General features: G+C 39.7%; 1 protein-coding gene across 1 annotated transcript in view; it reads left to right on the top strand.

Moving 5' to 3' along the window:
* The window catches only part of SNAP91 (synaptosome associated protein 91), a 126,519-nt gene that overhangs the window by 81,665 nt on the left and 21,576 nt on the right, over positions 1–23,278 (top strand). The window contains exons 15-22 of the mRNA XM_006124205.5: positions 6,945–6,959; positions 7,115–7,285; positions 17,037–17,144; positions 17,724–17,987; positions 18,209–18,286; positions 18,431–18,502; positions 19,295–19,378; positions 20,312–20,395. Coding sequence (XP_006124267.3) covers positions 6,945–6,959; positions 7,115–7,285; positions 17,037–17,144; positions 17,724–17,987; positions 18,209–18,286; positions 18,431–18,502; positions 19,295–19,378; positions 20,312–20,395 — 876 coding nt within the window. The remainder of the gene's footprint in view (positions 1–6,944; positions 6,960–7,114; positions 7,286–17,036; positions 17,145–17,723; positions 17,988–18,208; positions 18,287–18,430; positions 18,503–19,294; positions 19,379–20,311; positions 20,396–23,278) is intronic.

Here is a 23,278-nt window from a genome sequence, read left to right as displayed (position 1 = left end):
TAATTTGGATTTTAAAATGTGTATATAAAACATTAACAATTAGGTAATGTTGTTTTCCAAAAATGTCTCCCTTTTTTTTTTTTTTGCTTAACTTCAGTGTAGCTGCCATTGTTTCATTGATTATACAGAATGTACTACAGCTGGTCCATAGCTGAAGGTGCAATAAGCTTTCATTTTCTGCAGCAATAGTTATAAGGCCAAGGTTTGGGAAATAAAAATAACAGAATTAATGGAACATAGTGTACCTAAAAGAATATAGGGAATGGGTGAGCAAGCAAAGAGTAAGGAATGCAGTGTATTACTAAGGATTTAGGTTAAATTTGCAATTTCTTGGACCCCTGTGATGAAATTTTACTTGCCTTCTCCATTTCCATTTAATACAGACTTGAAAACAGACCACTCTTTTGTGCATTTCCCTATTTGTTACAAATCTTTGGCACTTTGGAAAATCCCAATTTAAATGGTCTAAAGTCAGCCACCCACAGAGTGTATCTACATTGAAATTAGATACCTGTGACAGGCCTATGCGTTCAGGCTAAGGCACTGTTACACTGTGTGGTATAAACTTTTATTCTCGGAGTGCAGCCCAGGCCTTGGGACTTAATCACCTTGTAGGGTCCCAGATCTTGGACTGGTATGCAAGCCTGAGTCCTGTGAACCAACTCGTCTGGCATAGGCCAGCTATGGGTATCTAAGTGCAGTGTAGATCTACTATAAGTGTTTTTGAAAGTCTTACACTTCAATTTCTGCATTGTCTTGGTGGTGGTTAGACTTCATAAGGGAATGACAGATTAAAAGAAGCAAAGCAGTGCTGCAAGTTTTGTCTACTGAAGCAATATATAGAACATTGGTATGCTTCTTTCCTCTAGGAAGTGTCCCAGCTGTTAGCTGCTCAGTCACATATCTTGATCCAACTTTTCCAAGGAAACTATTGTAACAATATTTGCAAAGAAAAAATTGTGGTCCCTTTAGCGTCAGAATACAGTGTCATGAAATGTTAAAGTAGATTAATTTTGAACTGTGACCTAATACTCACCTTTTGGTAATTTCACAGCTTCATTCCTCTGTGCCACAAAAATATCTGTGTAACGGCAGTAAGTATAAAAAGCAGTAAAACATTGTTTTGAATCTTGTATTCTTAAATACTTGGTGTTTTTCTCTCTAACTTTATTAAACAATGATTGAAATTCTGTATACAAGGTTTAAGTAGGCTGTCATAATAGGAAGTTTGGAGACTTCAGCATACCATGCTTATCTATAAATTACTGAACTAACAAACGTGGTTATATTTAAATATAGACCAATACAAGGTGGGAGTGTTCCAGCAGCATTATTTTAAGCTCAGCTTTCCAAACTCAGCTGGGTATGCGTTGGTTAGACACTAAAGTGGTGTATTTTTTTTAACTAGCTTATTGATAGTAGAGATGCCTCTAGACTCTTAATACCAGCCTTCAAAATGTTTGGGTTCTTTCCTGCCAGTGCATCTAATTGTGTGAATATTCCTCTGTTTTCCAGAATAGGAACTGTGCAGCAAATACTGCATTTCCACAGACTATGCCCTTTCTTTTTACAACCATGTTTGAACTAAAGATAATGGTTAGGATCTTGCTACATGCACGTCTAATGTCCCTCTAATCTTAACTTTTTAAATCAGGAACGAATTCTGAATGACTATATTAGATACCTAGTACATGGGATATGCCATTAGGTTCTGGTGCTTAGGGTGTCAGACTAAAGCTGTGGACAGACTGGTAGAGAGATGTCATTTAAAGCAAGAAATCTAAATCATCCTCTCTGTAATACAGGTTGACCCTTTCTACTCTGGTCCAGCAACATCCCTGGTCCAGTGTGTTCTTAGGTAGCGAATACCTACTTATAGGTGTGGCCAAGTTGCTTGTAGTCCCATAAAGATTGTCTGTAGCCACTGGTCCTAGCTCTGTGCTGTTATTTAGGTCTAATTTACCATCTAAATGTCTCTCAAGCAGTGCAGGTGTTGGTAATGCAGCTAGACAATATCAACCTCCCATGGTCCAGCAAACTGTCAGGTCCTGAGGGTGCCATACTAGAAAGCTTCAACCTGTGGTGTCATAGCCCATTATCTGCTTCATTGCCAAGATGCATTGAAACTTCATAATCATTTTTTCTTCTCCTCTTCTTGAAGTTGAGTGGTTTTACTACTTGCATCTCTATAGTGAGAGGTTGTAAAAGCTACTGTTTTTTTGAAGCTATGACATGTTTTATATTGCAGTTTTGCACTTTGATAGTCTATTAAATAGAAGTACCCAGTAGTACTATAGTTACAGTAAATGAGCAATAATTCAGAAAACAGTCATGGCCAAGGACCATTTACTTCAGTCGGTGATATTTTAAACTAAACTGGAACAGCAGAGGGAGTGCTCACTGCACCAACTGGGAAGGAGATGATGATGCAGCAGAGTCTGCTCAGCCAACTTAAGCAGAAGCCAGGGAGCTCTTTCTTTTTAAAAGTGAAAGAGCTGTGGCACACCCTGCACACCATTATTTTAACCCCAGACTTGAGTGAAGGGGACAACAGCAGCAGTGAGGAAAGTCTTTTAAGACTGCAAGATGTTGTCAGCCAGACCTTGCAGCTGTGTTTCATGTTTCCATATCTGTGGAATAATTTGGTAGTAAAAGACAAATGTCACTTCATGAAATGGCAAAGGAGACCTGCTCGGGAAGGGCTCTGTGTGTAGATACATATATTGCATAGTGTGGGTATGGCTACAGATGTGCATTTTGTTGTTAGAAGCTACAGTGGTCTCAATTTTAGCATGGAAGTTTCCACAAATACTGAACTTAGTTTCCATCTTAAACGAATCAAGAACGTTGGTATTTTGATTTCATGGCCTCTTCTAACAGCTAAGGACAAATTTTTCAGTCATATAGCCACAGCAGACTTGTTGACAGATGCTTCAAAAATTGATGTTGCCTTCCTGTTAGAATCCTTAACATATAGATAAGTCTCCTTTCCTTGACAGTTCATCCTAATTGAATCTTCTAAATCATACAGCCGTGAAGACTTTACTCTTACTCTTCTAAAGGTATCAGACTTGAAGCACATTGAAAGGGAGTATGGCAGTCTTCTTGTTAACTCAGTAAATAACTTTTCTAAAAAAAGACCCCACTGGTGGCATTGGGGGCATGTCAAGGGGTGCAACCTTTGGTCAGGATCTCCCTCATTTTGGGCCCAGTGGCTCAGTCTTTAGAGTCTTCCCCCCTCCCCCTCAGGGTAAGTACGGCCTTGCGGCTTAGGCCTGCAGGTCCTCCTGGGCTCTGGGGCACCGCAGGAGGTGAGGATGGGGGACCCAGGCCCTGCCACTCCAGCGGGTCCCTGCCCAGGGCCCTATTGGCAGTGAGTCGGTCCACTGCCTGCTCAGCTAGGGGTTCCTCCCTTCAACCCGCTGAGCACTTGAGGTATTGTTACTCCCTGCCCTGGGCTGCTTCCTACCTCCCTGCTGTTGCCCTGCGGTTGTGCCTCTCCACGGTCTCTGGGTCCAGGGTTGGTGCAGCAGCTGGGTTTGTAGCAAAGGTTCCGGCTACGTGGACTCCTCTGGGTCAGGAGCTGGCCTTGCCGTTCGTTTCCCCTCAGCTATCAGCCCCAAGTGAGCCAGCTCAGGGCCTTTTATAGGGTGGTTGGCCAGTGAGCATGCCCTGCAAGGCCTTGTCGGGGGTGGGGGAGGACTCTCCACCAGCTGGACACTCTCAGCCAGCTGGGCCCTACCCACAGGTTTATTTATAGTGCAGGGCTGGGCCACCCTGTCACAGGGCATAAAACTAAAAGGAATTTTATGGGTTCTTGTGTCCAGTTACTAACTATTGCAGACAACCACATCATAATACCATTCTTAAGTTTATCAAGCACTAGAAGATTTACCCAGCATTGCATGAGACCTTACCTTCATTATTTTTTGTTTTTCTTCATTTAAATCATTGCTTTGCAGTGGGGCTGAGGATAAGTGATTCAGGCTTCCCCAGGGAGAGAGGACAACTCCAGCCCCCTCTCACCTTAGCAGCTTGGAACCAGGTGATAAGTGGTTGTCCACGGCAGCTGCAGCTATAGCAGGAACAGTTGGGGAGGGGGTTCCTCATTTGGGGGACAGCCAGAGGGTCACTTGCTCACTCATTGACACACTCTGAAATAAATAGTAGCTAGGTGTCCCTTTCTCCGCCCCTGCCCTCTGCTAGTCCAGTGGAGTTACAGCTGTTCTGGTCCCCATCTCTAACCCCTTGCTGCCCCCTGTGGTCATTGTTCAATATAGCTGTTCCTCCTGCCAGACCCCTCCCTTTCCATTTTATGAGAAATAATCAAATTTTAGGCATGTCCCAATGTTCTGACACAACCAAACCCTGACCTTGCTTTGGGTTACAATGAGAGGAAGTGCATGCTAAATTTGGTGGTCCTAGTTCTTAGCATTTAGAAGGAGTTCTTGAACAAATATTCTGGAGCAGACAGACACACATTTCTAAAATGTATAGTAAGAATTTCTGACTATCTGAAGGTGAAAATCTCTTTATTCTATTATTGCATCCCTGAGCTATTTGCTCCAGCTATCAGTTAACTCACAAAGTATTGTTTGAAAACTTGTGAACAACTTGTTTAGCCCCATCTTGCATGTTGGGAATCCTGACAAAAAATTTTTGTCCATGCAGATAGGGAAATCTTAACACATTATCTGACTGGATATACAGGACTTTTTTCTGTAACGCATCCTTTTTCTTCCAGTATTCTTGGGATACTACAGGAAACTACTCGTGTAGTCTCCATTAAGTTTAGGGTGTAAATTGCACAAATCACTAAAAATAAGTTTGTTACTCAGGAAGCTACACAAGCAATTTGATTAGGTTGATATAATTAGAACACAAACAGAAATATGAATAAGTTGATTAAAATGGAAATAAATCCAGTTATAAGGAAAAGTGTAGACAATGCATACACATAACAGCTCCTGCATCATGTATTATTATAGCCTTAGCCTGATACAAGATAAAGCAGCCCTTGCCTCTCCCAGATAGACATTTACACCTTTTTAAAGACTAGTGACAGCAAAGATAGGCAAAAGAAGTAAATGGAGATCACCAAAAGCAGGTTTATTCATACTCTGATTTATTGTTCAGTTAGCCCAATGCCCCGGTTAAAGATGGACCTGACAATCTTTTATATATGTTTTCATTCCATCCACATACATCTAGGACCATCTGATAATGCCCCACCCATTGTTCATATTTGGTGTACTGGGCAACCAAGATGCTGTTCAAATACTAAAACTCTTCAAATACCATATAATGAACTCCAAACCATTTGTACTGTGTATTAATCACCATTCTGAACTTCTTATGGAAAGTGCAAGACAAATCATATAGCTTTGCAGAAATCCTGAAGCAATTGATATACATTTGCTTTTTAATTAAAAAAAAAATCTTATGCATCACACTGAGTTATTTAGTGTTTGCCTATCTCCACAATGTTAACTCTGGTCTAAAGTTTAGAACTTTAGAACACTTCTAAAAAGTTCAGAACATTTCAACCTACAGAAGTTGAAATGTCAAAATAAAATGTTTAAAAACCTCCAATTGTCTTTATAGTGCTTTATTTATCTTACAGTATAGAGGATTTTAAAATGTTTCTTTTGGATGACTAACTTTCTTTAATGTGAACTCTAGTTTTGAATCCAAACATTCTTCTGGGAAGTGCAAGATGAAAAAAATCATACAGCTTTGCATAAGTCCTGAAGCAATTAAGGGGCGGGGGGAAAGGGACAGAGAGGAAGAAGGGATAACTCAGTGGTTTGAGCATTGGCCTGCTAAACCCAGGATTGTGAGTTCAGTCCTTGAGGGGGCCATTTAGAGATCTGGAGCAAATCTGTCTGGGATACTACTTAGCCCTGCCATGGGGGCAGCGGACTGGACTCAGTGACCTCTCAGGTCCCTTCCAACTCTGAGATAGGTATAGGTGTATCTCCATTGTTAACCAGCAAGCTAATGCTGGGGTGTGTGTGTGTGTGTGTGTGTGTGGTATGTACATTATATTTCTGGATGAGGAAGTGATTTGAATCCACCTCAGAGATAATATGCATAACAGGCTTTGAGGAAAAGAGCAGAGGGCAAATGATCCTTAACTCTATTTAAGAGTTTTTATTTTAGTAGGCCACCAGTAGTTATGCAAACTTAAGTAGGGGAGAATGGCTTATTCACTGGTAAGGCATCACTGACAAACTTTAGAGAAGTCCATTATCCCAGATAATTCTATTCACATATTTAACTGTAAACCTCTATATAGTAAAGGTAAGCATTTTGGAGCTTATTGCTGTCTAATCTCAGGACTATGGGAAATAGAAAGATTTGTATAATTTGTGGCAACAAACTACTAATGGAAGTATTTTCTTAAGTTCCTTCAGTGCCAGTATATCTCAGATTTTTAATAACTGCTGTGACTCAAAGTGCTTTTCTTAAATAGACCTTGTCCATTCAGACTTAGTGTTGGTATTTAATAGAAAGTATTTAAATATTTAATTTTTGAGAAGCAAAAAATTGAATAAAGCTATTAAAGAAATGGATTCAGTTGCACATCAGGCTACACACTTAAGTGTCTACTTTGATGTTTCAAAGTTTCTAAAATCAGACTGTCCTATATAAGCTGAGTTCAAGTTATCTAGGTCATGTCCTAGGTTAGATAGACATCTGTCAGGGATGGTGTAGGCGGAGCTTGATCCTGCCTTGAGGGCGGGGGGCTGGACTTGATGACCTCTTGAGGTCCCTTCCAGTCCTATTATTCTATGATTCTATGTCTGTGTATAAGGTGACATACTAGTAAATGAATGGTTCAAAAATTGTGCATCACACATGTGGCTAATCTACATATTCACTCTTTTTTGTTAATTCTCCTATTTCTTTGTATTGCTATCATGAAATGGACGATGTAACAGATCTTTTGGGAGAGGGTGAGTAACACTACTTTTCTAAGTTTCCTTTAATAAAGAATTGTTAATATAATTTTAGCAGCTCTCTTTATTTCTTGGAGAGTATAGTGCTAGTATTTCCCCCTCTCTCTTTGGCTCACTATTTCCATTTGGTCTTCATATATGATTGCATATAGACAATCTGGCAGCGCTATCCAGTGTTTCCTCTGAGCCACAGATTTCAGATCCATTTGCACCAGAGCCTAGCCCAACTCCTACTGCAACTACTGAAATTGCAACTGCCTCAGCATCTGCTACAACTACTACAACTGTTACTGCTGTCACTGCTGAAGTGGATCTTTTTGGAGGTTAGTTTTGTTACTCTAATGCTGCCATTTATACAGACCAAATAAGCCATCTCAAAATCATCAACATTCATAGTCTGTCTAAGGACTTGATCTTGTGGAGTCCAGAAGCCTAAATTATCCAAGTAACTAGATGCATTGGAGTGGAATTTTGATTAACTGTAGTTTTGTTGGGTACTGGGTTTTTTTGTTTTCTTTATGCAGGGTTTCCTTTTTGCAAAACCCTTCTGGAGGGGAACATATAAAATTGGATACATTTTCAACTGGCTAAACACTGCTTTCTAAGCCTGACTCTTAAGTAGCCAATTATGGAACTACAAATAAACATGTAAATATGGAGGCATTTCTTTTTTAAAAAATTCACTGATATATTGTGAGAACCTTTTCATAGAAATGTGAATATAAACTGAAATGTGTAGCCCATGGTCCTAAAAATAGCAGTTCTCTACCATTGTGCTAATTTAGTAGAATGACCAACACTCAGGGATCCACATTAAGCTAGTATTTGAATCTCTTTTTAAAGTCTACTAATCCAGTCATCTTATTTTTTTTCTTGAGTTTCAGAATGTATTGTTTATGTTGAAAGTAAACCCTAAAAAGGGTTGGAAAGCAGGATTGTCACTAACAGGCATAACTAGTGCCTTTTTCCTAAGTTTTGAATTGCTGCGTAGCTGAGACAAAAGCAGATACTTTCTAAAGAGATTGACATTACAAATTTAAATACCAAGTGCTGGAACTTCAGGTATAACTGGGCCCTTTCTTTGCCTCTTGCTAGACCAAGGGAAAAATGAGAATATCTCTGTAGCCTGGTGGCTAGTGCACTCATTTAGGATGTGGAAGACCAAAGATCAAGTCCCTGTTCCAATGACTGAGTATGCAGTGGAACCACATCAGGAGGAGAGATGAGGACACCCACCTTGGAATACATTTATACAGGCCACTGGCTAGGATAATCTCCGGTAATGGGGAAATCAGAGTCTAAATCCTTTCTCCCTGACTAATGTAGGGTGAGGAATTGAACTTGCTAAGCGCCCTAAACAGTGAGAAGAAAGCTACAAAAGAAGCACCGCGTGATCCTCACATTTTGTGAATATAGTTCTTTTAGTCTTTGCTCTTGTCAAAACGGCTGAAATGGCACCAGTTTGCAAAGTTGTTCTAAAACTTTGGTTTAATCAAAACTATTTGGTCAATGTGATCTAAATTGGCAAATAGTTTGTCAAACCAAAAATGCATTTTTTTTCCATTTAATAAACTATTTTTCAAAATTCAGTTCTGACTTCCACCTCTGCATGTTGGTTTGGATTATTTGACATTTGGTTCTACAGAATCTAATCACCTTTGTTCATAAACTCTAAAGAAAGAGAGGTCCTATGACATTCATGCGCCAATGAAATGAATTATGCTATTGAAGGATGTTTGTTTTTTGGATTAGAATATTCTGGTAATGTCTGCCTTCTGTGCCCTGAAAGCTTTCTTAGTTGACTAAAGCTGCCATCAGTTATGTTGTCTTTAGTAAGTGACGGTAATGATGATGATTTGTAGAGGGCTAGATCATAGAGTTGGAAGAGACCTCAGGAGGTCAAGTCCAACTCCCTGCTTAAAAACAGGACCACTCCCAACTAAATCATCCCATCAAGGGTTTTTCAAGATGAGACTTGAACCTTTAGGGATGGAGATACCACCACTTCCCTCGGTAACCCATTCCAGTGCTTCACCACACTCCTAATAAAGTAGTTTTTCCTAATATCCAACCTAGACCTCGCCCATTGCAATTTCAGACCATTGCTCCTCTTTCTATCATCTGTCACCTCTGAGAACAACCTCTCTCCATCCTCTTTGGACCTCCCCTCCCCCCCCCCCCCCCGTTCACATAGTTAAATGCTGCTATCAAAACCCGCATTGCTCTTCTCTTCTGTAGACTGACTAAGCCCAAATCCCCCCACCTCTCCTCATATGTCATGTGCTCCAGACCCCTAAACATTTTGGTTGCCCTCCATTAGACTTCTTACAGTGCAGTCACATCCTTTCTGTACTGGGGAGAGGGGCAAAACTGGATGCAGTACTCCAGATGTGGCCTCATCAGTGCTGAATAAAGGGGAATACAGGCAGTCCCCGGGTTACATATAAGATAGGGACTGTAGATTTGTTCTTAAGTTGAATTTGTATGCAAGTCGGAACTGGTACATATTGTACCCCAGGTGTCCCCAATTCAGCCGCTGCTGAAACTGACCAGGGGCTGACTACAGGAAGCCCGAGGCAGAGCTGCTTTGCCCCAGGCTTCCTGGAATCAGCCGCTGATAAGTTTCAGCAGCAGCTGACTTGGGGACACCTGGGGTAGAGCAGCTGGGGTGCTGCTAGGTTTGTCCCTGCAGTGCCGAGGTGCGACGCTGCAGGGACCAACCCGGCAGCACCCCAGCTGCTCTGTCCCAGGTGTCCAGATTTAGTCACTGTTGAAACCGACCAGCAGCGGCTGAATTGGTCACGCCTCGGGCAGAGCAGCTGGAGTGCTGCTGGGTTGGTCTGGTAGCACCACACCTCGGCGCTGTGGGACCAACCCAGCAGCCCCCAAGCTGCTCTTGGGGACGCCTGGGGCAGAGCAGCTGGGGTGCTGCTGGGTTGGTCCAGTAGCGCCGCACCTCAGCGCTGTGGGACCAACCCGGCAGCCCCCCAGCTGCTCTACCCCAGGGGTCCTGATTCAGCCGCTGCTGAAACTGACCAGCGGCAAGAAAAGCCTGGCCTGCTGAGGGGGGTGTGGGAGGTGCATGAAAAAGTAGTTTAGTCTCCTTCAGGATTTATTGATCTCTGCCTTTTTCCTGAAAGTGCTTGCAAGAGATGTAAGTTTAAATTATCATTGTAAAGTAAAACTGTATCTGTTTTAAAACCTGTTATAGGTGACCAAATGGCTATTGGAGCATGATTAGTTTGTTTTGAATGTAACTGACCACATTGGTGCTTATCTTGTTAGGAAGTTTTGTTCACCAATATATCTGCTGGAGAATGAAGATACTAATTTAGTGGTGTCACTTGAATTTTTGATTGATTGAACTATCTCAGAGGAGTAGACGTGTTGGTTTGTAACATGAAAAATGAGTACTCGTTTGGCACCTTAGAGTCTAATCAAAATGTACAAAATCATGAGCTTTTAAAAGCTCGTGGTTCCATGTATTTTGGTTCATCTGTAAGGTATCACAGGACTACTCATCGTTTTCATAGTTCATCAGGTCTTAGCTATTCACTGATGGAGAGCTTATACAAGAATAGTATTGTGCTAGTACTCTTTAAAAACAAAACAAAAAAAACCAAGGAAACCAAGTATTCAGTTTACTAGCCTAGAGGTTAGGGGTTTAGCTTTATGGGTACTGATAAACTTGCACAGAAGAAAGTCCAACTATACTTAGATTGTATTTTTTGAATAATAAACTAATCAGATAGATGCCTCTTGAATTGCTATCTCCACTTGTTTATCTAATGTCAGGACTGATCAATTTCTTTTTGTCTATTGCCTTGTTCTAAAAAGAAGCTAGGCTTTTGGAATCAGATACCTCCCCAACAAATTATTCAGGTAGCTTATTAACTAAGCTAAGTTTTAACAACTTCTTGCCTTGTTTTCCAGAGAATTTAGGATCTATACTTTCAGTAATAGCTGTACAAATGGATTGCACAATGCATCAAATTTATTAAGAACATTTGGGAAAATTGAGTGTGGAGGAAAGGGAAAGGTCTTGAAATATATTGCATCTCTTGGCATTTTGTTGGACTCTTATGTGCACTTTAAATATTTGGGAGGAAACTATAATGGATGTAGGGCTGATAAGAGACGTGAAATATGGAGCAAAGTTGCTTTACTAAGATTATTGCTTTTAAAAATGCATAAGTAACCGCTTAAGGATTCTTGAGTGGCTGAAGATAAGTTTGGTTTTTTAATTGGGCAATTAAAAATTACATTACTTTATTTTCAATTATATTACACAATAGGGAAACTTACCAAGAATCTTCTGAGAAAATATTGTTGAATACATCCTTCTTATAGCGTTGTTCCAATTATAAAGATTCATTATGATTCGTTTGTCAACAGTTTGTATTAAACGAATACTAATGAAATGTTCTTCACTAGCTGCAGTTGTGCCGATGCTTCAAAGATGATTTCTTGAGCTTATGAGCTATTGATGTTACTTACTGTGTTGCAGCTTTCTAGTTTTTGGTTAGGAGGCATATTGATGATCGATGCTGAGAGATGATATGAAGAAAGCAGAGTTGTTTCTAACATTTTAAAATGAGTACAGGCAGCCCCCGGGTTACGTACAAGATAGGGACTGTAGGTTTGTTCTTAAGTTGAATCTGTATGTAAGTCGGAACTGGCATCCAGATTCAGCCGCTGCTGAAACTGACCAGTTTCAACAGCGTCTGAATCTGGACGCCAGTTCTGACTTACATACAGATTCAATTTAAGAACCCCAGGCTCCGCGGCTTTGCTCTGCTTTGCTCCCCGTCCCCCTGGTCTGCAGACCAGGGGGACGGGGAGCAAAGCGACGGAACACGCGGGCACTGGACAGCCCAGACGCGTCCGGGCTGTCAGCTGCCCGTGTGTTGCGCTGCTTTGCTTCCTCTCCCTGGTCTGCTGGAGACCAGGGAGAGGGAGGGCCCTGTTCATAACTGCGGCTCTGACGTAAGTCGGATTCGCGTAACTCGGGGACTGCCTGTAGTCTCCTTTTGTGATCTTCCACCCATTTTTGTCACTTTTTTTTTTTTCCCTTGAGTGGAGTTGGTTTTACAAAAGGGAGTTCATAAATGAACTCTGCTCCAGAAAAGGGCTGATAATATACTTTGCAGGGTCCTGGCAGGAGTGGGCTTGGGCCCTCCCAGAAGTAGTGGGACTGGGGGAAATGGTGATTTTTAAAGAACCCAGCGTTCCAGATTCTGCAGCTGCCTAGGTAGTGGTACATGGACGCTCTGGGCCATTTTAAATCACGAGGCCCCAGGTCAGCTCCTCTCCTTGTGCCCCTGCCCTGTGGCCCTGCTTCAGAGTGTGTGTGTGTGTGTGTGTGTGTGTGTGTGTGTGTGTGTGTGTGTGTGTGTGTGTGTGTGTGTGAAATATTTTGTACATATGGGTCCTATGGCCATCTAACATGGCATGCAGAGTCTGTAATTGTGAATTACGCAATTTGGCCAAAACATTTTTCATTGGTTTCTAGTTTCAAATAAAGAAGCATAATTGTCTTTGTGCAGAATTCAGTAGAAGAAAGAGGTTGTATTAAAAACAAAGAATGTTTCCTAAACAGTATGCACGTATTATTTAAACATGTTGAGGCAGACAAAAGTATTTCCGTAATAGTCTCAAATTGTGTACCCTTAAATTAAAGGGTTTCAGCAATGTATGTTTCATACAGAGTTAGTTTTCTTTTAAGTAATGCAGTTATTTTTCCAGTTCTAAACTTAATAGGGTTCATGTACCCATTTATTTGACGTTAGACTTTAGAACCAAAACTTTGATCTTGTGACTGCTTTAATATGTGGAAGCATACAAATTGAATAGAAATGTCATTAATCTTAAACTTTGCATGATGAGTTCAGTGTTGGAAATTCAGAGATATCAGTATTGTATTGGTACTAAGGGAACAAAGAGAAAATAGTTCATCTTTTTCAAAAAAGTGAAAAGCATGTAGGCATATGCAGTATAACAAAAACTAAGGTAGGCTTGTAAATGTTTCCATTGTAATTCTGTCTCGTACAGGGTTTTTTTTTCTTTGTTTTTTGTTTGTTTTTTTCATGACTTAACTTTACATGCCTTTCAAATTTTGTAGCAAAACTTGTCCAAGTTGCTTGTTTTTTAAATCTTACGCTGAAATCCTTAAGGTAAATCAAATATTCTGGGGACTGCTAAAAAGGTAAGTTTGTTTTATTTTCACAAGCTTTCGAGGGTGTCCTAATAAACTCTTGTGGCTTACTCTGATAAATCTAACACTTGCAAAAACTATCAGGACTGAATAAATTCACTATTATAAATGTTTGTATAGTAAATAGTCTGAACACTTCAGACAGTTATTAAAATTATAGTGTAGCTAGCTAGAGCCCTGCTCATAAATTGAAAACCTATTGTAGATCTCAGAAAAGTATGAAACCAGAACTGAAAAAATTGTTTGGCCTATTCAGAGGTAGCAACATCCCTTTTTATGACTATTTGTAAGGGTACGTCTAGACTACAGGGTTTTGTCGACAGAAGTTTTGTCGACAGATACTGTCGACAAAGAGCGTCTACACTACATTCAGTTCTGTCAACAAAGCAAGCTGCTTTGTCGACATGGCAGTGTAGACGCAAGAACAGTTTACATGCAATAACACCTTCTGTCGACAGAAGGCATTATGCCTCGTAAAATGAGGTTTACCAGCGTCAACAAAACTGCTGAGTTCTGTCTACGTTATGTCGACAGAACTCAGCGGTAGTGTAGATGCAGGTATAGTTTTGTCGACAAAAGTCCACTTTTGTCGACAAAACTCTGTAGTCTAGACACACCCTAAGGGTTTATACATGCTGGAATTCCTTAGCAGCTGTGTTTGAGGAGATGGTGTTTTACATTTTAACTGTAAGCAATGACATAAAAGTTTAATCCAGAGTCTCAATGCATAATTATTATTCCACATAATTCTGATGGGCTTTCTTGTAATACACTGTATTAGCAGAACAGAGTTATCTGAAAACCGTATTTTAATGAAAGTATTCTCCAATATCAGTCTATATTGTGCATTGGAAGTGTTTTATTTTCCAGGCGTAATACCAAAGGGTGTGTCTAGACTACATGCCTCCGTCAACGGAGGCATGTAGATTAGACAGATCGGCAGAGGGAAATGAAGCCGTAATTTACATAATCGCAGCTTCATTTAAATTTAACTGGCTGCCCATCTCTGCCGATCAGCTGTTTGTCGGCAGATCGGGGCAGTCTGGACGCGCCGCAGTCGACAAAGAAGCCTTTGTCGATTGGCGCAGGTAAACCTGGTTTCACGAGGCTTACCTGCGCCGCGGTCGACAAAGAAGCCTTTGTCGATTGGCACAGGTAAGCCTCGTGAAACCAGGTTTACCTGCGCCAATCGACAAAGGCTTCTTTGTCGACCGCGGCGTGTCCAGACTGCCCCGATCTGCCGACAAACAGCTGATCGGCAGAGTTGGGCAGCCAGTTAAATTTAAATGAAGCTGCGATTATGTAAATTGCGGCTTCATTTCCCTCTGCCGATCTGTCTAATCTACATGCCTCCGTCGACGGAGGCATGTAGTCTAGACACACCCAAAGATTGTAGTGTAAATGAAACTCTCCACTGATTGGGATGTTGGTGATGTAGCCAAAATATCACCTCTATACAAATCTTCAAAAGCAATTATAGTTGGAAGCATAGGCAGTGGGTGAACGTAAGGCTGTAGGAGGCAAACCCTCAGCCCCACTCCTTCTGCCCGAGGCCCCACCACGCCACATGGCCAGAGCCCCAGAATACTATGGGGAGGGTGGGTGGCACGTGCCTCCAGCCTCCCTGCCCTGGAGCATAAGGAGGGCACACTTCCCATCCTCAGCATGCCTGAAGCTTGGAGCAGCAACATTGAGCCCCCTGAATGCCTACTGTGTAAGCAGGAGCAGTAGATGTTCTAAGGGCAGAGTGTGGGTGGGCCTTGCCTGCTTTCCCCCACCTCTTATTTCCAACCATAGGCAGCAGGTATATCTAAATTTTAAAACTTTTTTGTTGAAGTGACTGAATTTCTCCATTTGTTAATTCATGTGCCAGTATGTTGTATTTCTGTAATAATTTAGTGATTCTACATTTTACTGTTTGAACAGCTGCCATTCAGTTTTGCCATTGTGAATTCTTGTAAATTAAATACATTTAAATTTCTAATGCAATAATGAGAAACTGCTTATTGGCAAGCTTTTTCCTGTTGCTCTTCTCACTTTTTACTTGGTCTGATAAATTAAAATCCGCTTTCATCTGGTTTTGCTGAAGTTCAAATGCATGTCGCCTTGAGCTTTATTTATTTATTTATTTTAAAGAGTAGCAGGCACATAATTTGTTTTTAAAACGAGCATTTTCGTTTTCAGATTTAAACATGTTACAGCATGTAAAGCTTTCCTCCTGCTGGCTTGGCAGTGTGGTTGCAGCATTCCTTTCTAACAGGAAGTTTTCAGTCTAGCTATTTTTCTATCATTCTTTTCGATCTCCCAATCAACATTGGACATTTAAGTACTTAGAAATGCTTTAGATTGCTAAATGTGTTCTGCACCACACATTAGGACCTGATCATGCAAATGCTATTGAGCACTGAGCTTGCTTATGTGAGTAGTCCCAGTCAACTGTTGCCTTAGGGCTATTCAGTGGTAGTAAACACTACTCATGGTAATACTTTAACGTTATGTGCGTAACTTACTCAGTTGAGGCCCTTACTTTGAAAAGTAGTTCCCAGTTGTATAAAGCTGGGATGTATTATTATCATGGCTTCAAAGGTTAAAATGCTATAATGTCAGTGCTTGTTTAAAAATCAAAAGAAAACAATTGATCCGCTCTCACACAAATTTAATATTTTGTTCAGCTTTTAGTTTGGTAGTCTCAAGGGAACATTGATCTCAGATTACAGGAGATTGGGTTGTTTATTACTAACCATAAGTTAAGATCTTTCTTGCTCTGTCAAAAGCAAGATGAGAACATAGTTACTTGTTTTTAGTGTTGCTAGCTTTTTAGAATGGTGGTTATCTTGCCTCAAGTCTGTGAAACTTTTTTTTATAGTGAATTCTCTCATTGAAATGTCCCCCAACAAATTATTGTATCAGGCCTTATTGCTTTACTAAAAATTAACATGCAGTATTATAAGACTCATTTAAAAAAAAACTATATTATCGAATGGAGATGTATATAAAGCCTGATTTATAGACCACTTAGCTGCAGTATATAGAGAAAAATAGATGGATTATAGAAAAGCGAAGAGGAGTCTTTTCATCTGGGGAATGCAGTGAGTATCTGTTCTCATGTAGAATATTATACTTCCTGGGGTGTGTTAAAAACTAAGCTTAAAAGGTAAACTGCTAAAATTTTAGTGCAGCATCTTCCAGGAATTAGAAATACTTGAAACTATTATGGTTAATTGCAAAGGATGATTTAATTTCCATTCGCCAGCCTTGATTTTTATTGTATGTAATTCCACATCTCAGGACATTCATGTAACTGACAGGTACTGTATCTCACAAATGAGGTTTCACTATAAATGGGCTTCACAAATTCTGTCAGTAATGAAATAAGTAATTCTGGTTCACAGCCCAAGCTTCTTAGCACCTCCAAATATTCAGGAAACTAAGTTGCATGTTAAATAAATTATTATTGAGACATACACTGAGGTTATTGAACTGAACATGAAAGCTTAATAACTTAATTGGCATCAGTTTACTGCCATAACTTTTTTACATATTTTTGTTAATTTCTAATGTTGCATTAAAAATTTTTTGCTCAGAACCCTTATACAATGAGAATCCTTTGCCTTTTACATCTTAATATGCCTATTGCCTACTATTTCAAAATCTTAACTTGTAGTTGCATCTAAAATAAATGCATTGTGTCAGGTTGGGAGGGAGATGAAGAATTCATAATGCATGATTTATCAATAAAAATACTAATAGAAATTCATGTTGTATAAGGGAATCTTCCAATGCAATTTAACTTGGTTCTTTTACTATATTTTCTTCTCTCTTTATCCTTTTAATTTCTATTTTTAAAAACTGCATTCAAGATGCCTTTGCAGCTTCTCCTGGAGAAGCCCCTGCAGCACCTGAAGGGGCAGCAGCACCAGCTACCCCAACCCCTGTAGCAGCAGCTCTTGATGCATGTTCAGGAAATGGTGGGTTTTGACATTAGTCTCTTATGTGTGTGTTTTGTAGCATTAAACTACATGGCAGTGTTTTGGTTTTTTCCTGAAATTATCAATCTTTTTATTCCTCCGTACCTCGTATTCATTGTAGTTGAACAAAAACATAGAACTTAAGGACAGAAGAGCATTTTTCACATACTTGCACGTGTCTTCTGTCAAAACCAGTATCCTTTCTCCGTACATTTATTCAGTAGCGCTACTGAATAATTTTGACAATGCTGAGTGTTGTAAGCAGCAAGAAGTTTAATAACTTATTGATGTTTTGGGGACTGACCTTTTTTCTTAGTTACCTTCATCTGCTGCATTTCAATCTTGCCAATCCAGTCTTTCAAAAAATCCTGTACATTCAATTCCCCCTTTATACTTTGTAAAAAATACTTAATTTTAGAAAAAAACAGCTTGCCCAGATGAGTAGGATATGTGGTAGAGAAGTCATTATGTGTATCTACTCTATGTATGTTACCCATAGTTATGCTTTTTTTTTTTTTGCTAACTTCCTCCCTTACTGATCCTATATATATATATATTCTCCACTTTCCTTTTCACAAGACCCCTTTGCCCCGTCTGAAGGTAGTGCAGAGGCTGCTCCCGAGCTGGATCTTTTTGCTATGAAGCCATCTGAGACCAGTGTTCCTGTAGTTACCCCTACTAGTGCAGCTACTCCAGCTCCCGCAACTACTCCTTCTCCAGCTGCCACTGCTGCCACTGCTACTACTGCTACAGCAACTACCACTACCACCACCTCTGCCACCACCTCTGCCACAACCACCACTACCACCACTTCCGCTCCTCCTGCTCTAGATATCTTTGGTGGTAATTGTTTTTAACTCTTTGATTCTGGTGGTTTGAACTCTGGTTTGTCAAATAAATGTACAACATACATTATCATTATTGCATGTATCCTATGTATTAGAGGGTTCTTTACAAAGAGCCAGGCTCCTAAAAGTCTCCAAATACGATGTGCAAAACTGAAAAGTTACTGCCTTCACTCATGTCTTCCAAAATGAGTTAGATGTGTATATTCTTGGTCTTAGATTTATTTGAGTCTGCTCCTGATGTTCCTGCCGCACCTAAACCAGAAGCTACTCCTAGCATAGACCTATTTGGTACAGGTAAAGATAAAATGATCCCTTCCTTCAATGTAGCTTTTTTGTTTCTTTCCTTAAATGTCCTCTCATTTAACACTGTTACAATATAAGCTCACTGATTTAAACACAATACTTACTTCTACTTGGTTTTTCTTTTACTTCTGGAAGATGCTTTTTCATCTCCACCACATGGAACTTCTCCTGTGCCTGAGAGTTCTCTCACTGCTGATCTCTTATCTGGTGAGTGCTTGCTTCACAGGTCACTACAGATTTTCAGTTTTTTCCCTCAAGTAAAAATAAATGACTTGTATGTAACTTGAGAATCCCCTGCTAAGTCCCTATTTATAATACCTCAAACTTTTCAGTGATAAATTGTGGTGCATGTTGTTCCTAAAGAACCTTGTCAAATATGACTTAAAAATAACGCTTTAGCTGACACTACATAATCTGATGTCCATCTCCACTGAAATAATCAATGCTAGTAGATGACATGAATGTATAGCCTTAATTTTTTAGAAAAGTGCTACTGTACACACTGAAACTGTCATCATCCATAAATAGCTTTTAAAAACTATCCTATGGAAAACTTTCTGATTGCAGCAGTGTAGATTGCTAACTGAACCAATATATAGATCCTGTGGTGCTAATTGGTGGAGTTTAAGGCTATGTCTACACTGCAACGCTTTTTCGGGATACCAGAGTATCTCAAAATGGTTATCCCGGGACAGTAAGCCTGTTATTTTTGGCATGCTATTCTGACATCCCTGTAAGCCTCATTCCATGAGGAGTAAGGGATGTTTTGGAATAGCAGGTCATTTAAAAAATTGGTAAGGTGTAGACAGTGCCAAATTACAAAATAAGCTAGTTTGAAAAAAATCAAAATAAGATACGCAATTTGCGTAGCTCAAATGATGTATCTTAATTTGAACTACTGTACAGTGTACACAGTCCATGTGAGAATTTCAAAATATTTAGTTATCATTGCTATTAACTTGCTGATACTAAATATTATCTGTCATATGCCTACTGCAGTGGATGCATTTGCAGCACCATCTCCTCTACCTGTTGCCTCTCCAGCAAAAGTGGACTCTTCAGGTGTGATTGACCTATTTGGTGGTGGGTATTTCTCCTTCCTTACCACTTGCAAGTTAAATAACTTCATTTCAAATACATTTAAACTATTTTCATGTTGGCTGTTGCAGTTTCCTTATTTCACAGTTTAGCTCATGCAAGGTTTCTGCTTAATAGCTTTTGAATGTATTGAAATCTTCTCCAAAAACTCAAAACTTAAACTTCACATAAATGGTTGCAACCTATTTATTCTATCATCCATCCTCATTGCATTTACCATTCTATCATCTTAGTGTATGGGCTCTCTTTCTTGAGCATGTTTTTGAATTTTCAGTGCAAGTACATTATATGTAGCTACTGTATATGGCTTTTCATTTTCTGTTGATATTTCTGTTAGCAGCTCAACTTGTAAAAGCAGCTGAAGTTGGCATAAACTTAAAACAAATTAGAATAGATCTGAAAAGGTATTGGAGGTTGAGAGAGGTGTAGCCAACTCTTAGTGTTGCTCTATGCAGATAAAGTTTTATAAAAATCTATAACATTTGTTTAATCAATTATGAAGCTATTTCACAACTTCCTCAGTTTGCATTTGTGTAAATGGCTTACCTCTCAAATCTAAAATAAAATACAATAAATATAGTTTCTCTCTCCCTATTGGAAAAGCCTGCTAGTTTTATAAGATTAACAGGTGAAATGTTGGCCAAAAATAATTTGCATTTCTATTATAAAAATATTTTGTGTTGGCTCATTGTCTTTCTTCTCCATCTTGATTTATATATGCAATCAAAACCACTCTGTTTGTAGTTCTCTGGGGTTCCCAGATGTGTTTGCTAATTGTTTTCATCTTTCTGCTACCTGCTGAATGAAGTTGTCCTACTACTGCTATTCATGAATTCTTTACATAGCAATGATGAATCAGAGTATTTATGTAAAACTTTTTTCCCCCCTTTCTTGCTGCATTGTGGAATTCCCCTGTAGATGCTTTTGGAAGTAGTGCTTCTGAACCCCAACCTGCAACCCAGGCAGCATCTAGTTCCTCAGCTTCTGCAGACTTACTAGCTGGTAATATAAATTTAAAGAGAATGTATTTACTTCATTGTAGAAGGGTATGTGTTAATCATTCCTAATTTATTTCAGAATGGATCTTTCTTTGCAGTGAAACTAAAAGTGGTTGGACAGCAGCAAAGATTTCATAGTATTAAAAACTCCTTGAGTAGCTTAAAGTTGTGTGTAACACATCTTACTACTTTCACAATGTCTCTTAAGCAACTACATAATCATATTTTTCTCATCCTCTTAGTCTTCCCTTTTCATTATCCTGCTTTCCTCTCCTTATTTCTCTTTATCTCCCTTTCTTGGTTCTTCCATTAGATTTTTACTTTATGCCTCGAAATGCATATATCTGTTGTGTGGTCCCATACATATTTCTGTTGCTATGTAAATAAACAGGTTAACATTTTAGTTTTAAGAAACAAGAGTGGATTAAAAGAGTGTATTTTCTCTAGACTAGTTATGACTTTGATAACTTTAGGGTGCAACTCAGTGGGGAGCAACCTGCAACCCACAGGCCCCATGTGGCCCATCAGGATTCTTTGTGTGTGGCCTATGCTACTTTTGTTTACTGTTGCCCGCATGCAGGTTTGCCAGATTACTCTCATTTCCATCCATGTAGGTTTTTTCCTATTACTAAAGTGATACACATGTAAAGCAAGGGCACATGAATTGAGGTGCGAGCTAATTGCACACAACACTGACTGAGCCTCGTGCACCCTTTCTATTCAGGTAAAGCACGGCTCGGTTTCAATTGAATTGAAGTACACAAGCACTAATTGAAGGTACGCAAGCACAGTTAGAAAAATTACCCTCTCCCATGAGACCATCTTGTAGCTCAGTGAGATGGAGGGCCACTCATGAGCCTCGCTCTTTAGCCTAGGTTGCCCGTTGCTGTTGTAACTCCTTCTGTTAGTGTTGTTAAACTAAACTCTCCATGCTAAACACTTGTCCTGTATCTCTGCAGCTGTACAAGCTTTACTTAACAAATGAAAGTATCACTATTTGTAGTTTTGTTTAATTTCTGATAATATTCAGATAATGTTATTTTCAGAGCTCTGAAGGTATATTAACTAATCCTTGCAAACCTCACTTACCAGCATTTTACTTTTTGGGTAACTGAGAAGCAGAAAATGCTAATAGACTTGCTAAGAGCTGAGTGGCTTTTAACAGTTTAGGGAGAATGATCTGTTGCACTAAATAGACTTAAAGGTTTTTTTACAGAAGAGAGAAGAACTCTCATATGAATCACCAAGATAAGGTCAAACATGATGAAAATATCTTTTGGAAATATCTATCTAAATGAGCAGGTCTCATAATTAATGTAAACTGAAGATTTAAGAAGGTGATCAAAGCCTCACAATCATTGTATAGAACTGCTAAGGTTCTGTTAAATCAAAATGATTGAATATTGTTTTAAAGTTATTACTGCAAAACCATCTCTACTTGAATTACAATAAAGCTCCTTAGGATTGCAGTTTTGGAGTTATTGATCAGTGATGCTATCATACTACTTGTACTTTAGATTATAGCCAATAAATTAAGACAACGTATAAGTGATGACTGTATACCTTTTAGTTTAGTTTTAAAAGTTCCATTAAAAGTTACTTTCTTATTTTTAATTCAATCTGTGTGTGTGTGTGGGGAAGGGGAACTCCTCCTATCCCTCCTTAAAAACTGGAATAAAGGACAGGATTTGTGATATTTGTGGTACGTATGCCCAAATCCTTGTATGAGCCAGACAGAAGAGGCAGCATATGGTGAGTAGTCCTTTGGTTTGAACAACCTTGAAGTGCTCCACTTTGTAACTTGTGTCTGCCTTGGCTCCCTTTGATGAAGAGGCACAATCTCAGAGCACCATCATACCCTCAGCATTCAAAGTTTGTCATACTTTTATTTATATTGGGCTGAGGGAAAAGGGAATTTAAAAGTGCTGAGTGTGGCACCAAAGCAAAACTGGGGAAGTCATGCTGATTAAAAATGTACAGTTTAAGATGATGACCTCATGTCAGTTTGATTCCTTGAAACTTCATTGCTAAATGTACATATAACACATTAGTTTTTCTGAGGGTCAAGTAATGGCCCCCTTTTTTTTCTCCCTTCCAGTAAAAATGAATGCATATCAAGCAGAAATGTTCATGTACAGGCAGTCCCCGGGTTACGTACAAGATAGGGACTGTAGGTTTGTTCTTAAGTTGAATTTGTATGTAAGTCGGAACTGGTACATATTGTAGGGGAAACTCTAGCCAAACATTTCTCCAGAGCTCAGTTTTATTCTCCCACACCTCACTTCCCTCAGTCCTTCATTCTCAAGCTGAGGTGGCTGCTGAGAAAAGCCGCTCCACGTCTCCCTGGTCTGCTGGGGGGAAGCAGCTAGTGCGGGGTTGCCTCATCCTGTTTTGTAAGTAGGGATCCGATGTAAGTCGGATCCATGTAACCCGGGGACTGCCTGTACTACAGCCTCTTCTTTCCACCACTATGTATTTGGCTTTCTTTTCACTCAGGCAGCTTTAGTTAATCCTCATTGTTGTTACCATGTGCCAGCTTTGTGCGCTGTGTCCTTTTTATTGCCTTCTGTTAGGCAATGTCTGATTTAAGTATTACCTTTTTTTTTATGCCACCAAATGTGATGTGTTAGCATATAATGGTTCAGATGACACCAGCTACCTGTTCTGCACCAAACACAAAAGCCACTATATCTGTGGTGGAATAAGTTGCTAGCCAGATTTCCTCTAGTTTCAGGAAATGTATTTCTTTCTAAATGGCCAAAGAATAATAGCTAATTGCAGGGTTTTTGTGCAAGAGATCTTTTGCAAAAACTTTTTGCGCAAAAGTGCATCCAGACCTCAACGTGCATCACAAAAGCAATGTGCTTACGCGCAAGAGAGCATCCAC

The sequence above is a fragment of the Pelodiscus sinensis genome, chromosome 3 (genome assembly GCF_052426305.1).
Source record: "Pelodiscus sinensis isolate ZL-2025 chromosome 3, ASM5242630v1, whole genome shotgun sequence".
Lineage (NCBI taxonomy): Eukaryota > Metazoa > Chordata > Testudines > Trionychidae > Pelodiscus > Pelodiscus sinensis.
Note: the sequence above shows the minus strand (reverse complement) of the source record. Positions and strands in the feature narration are given on the sequence as shown.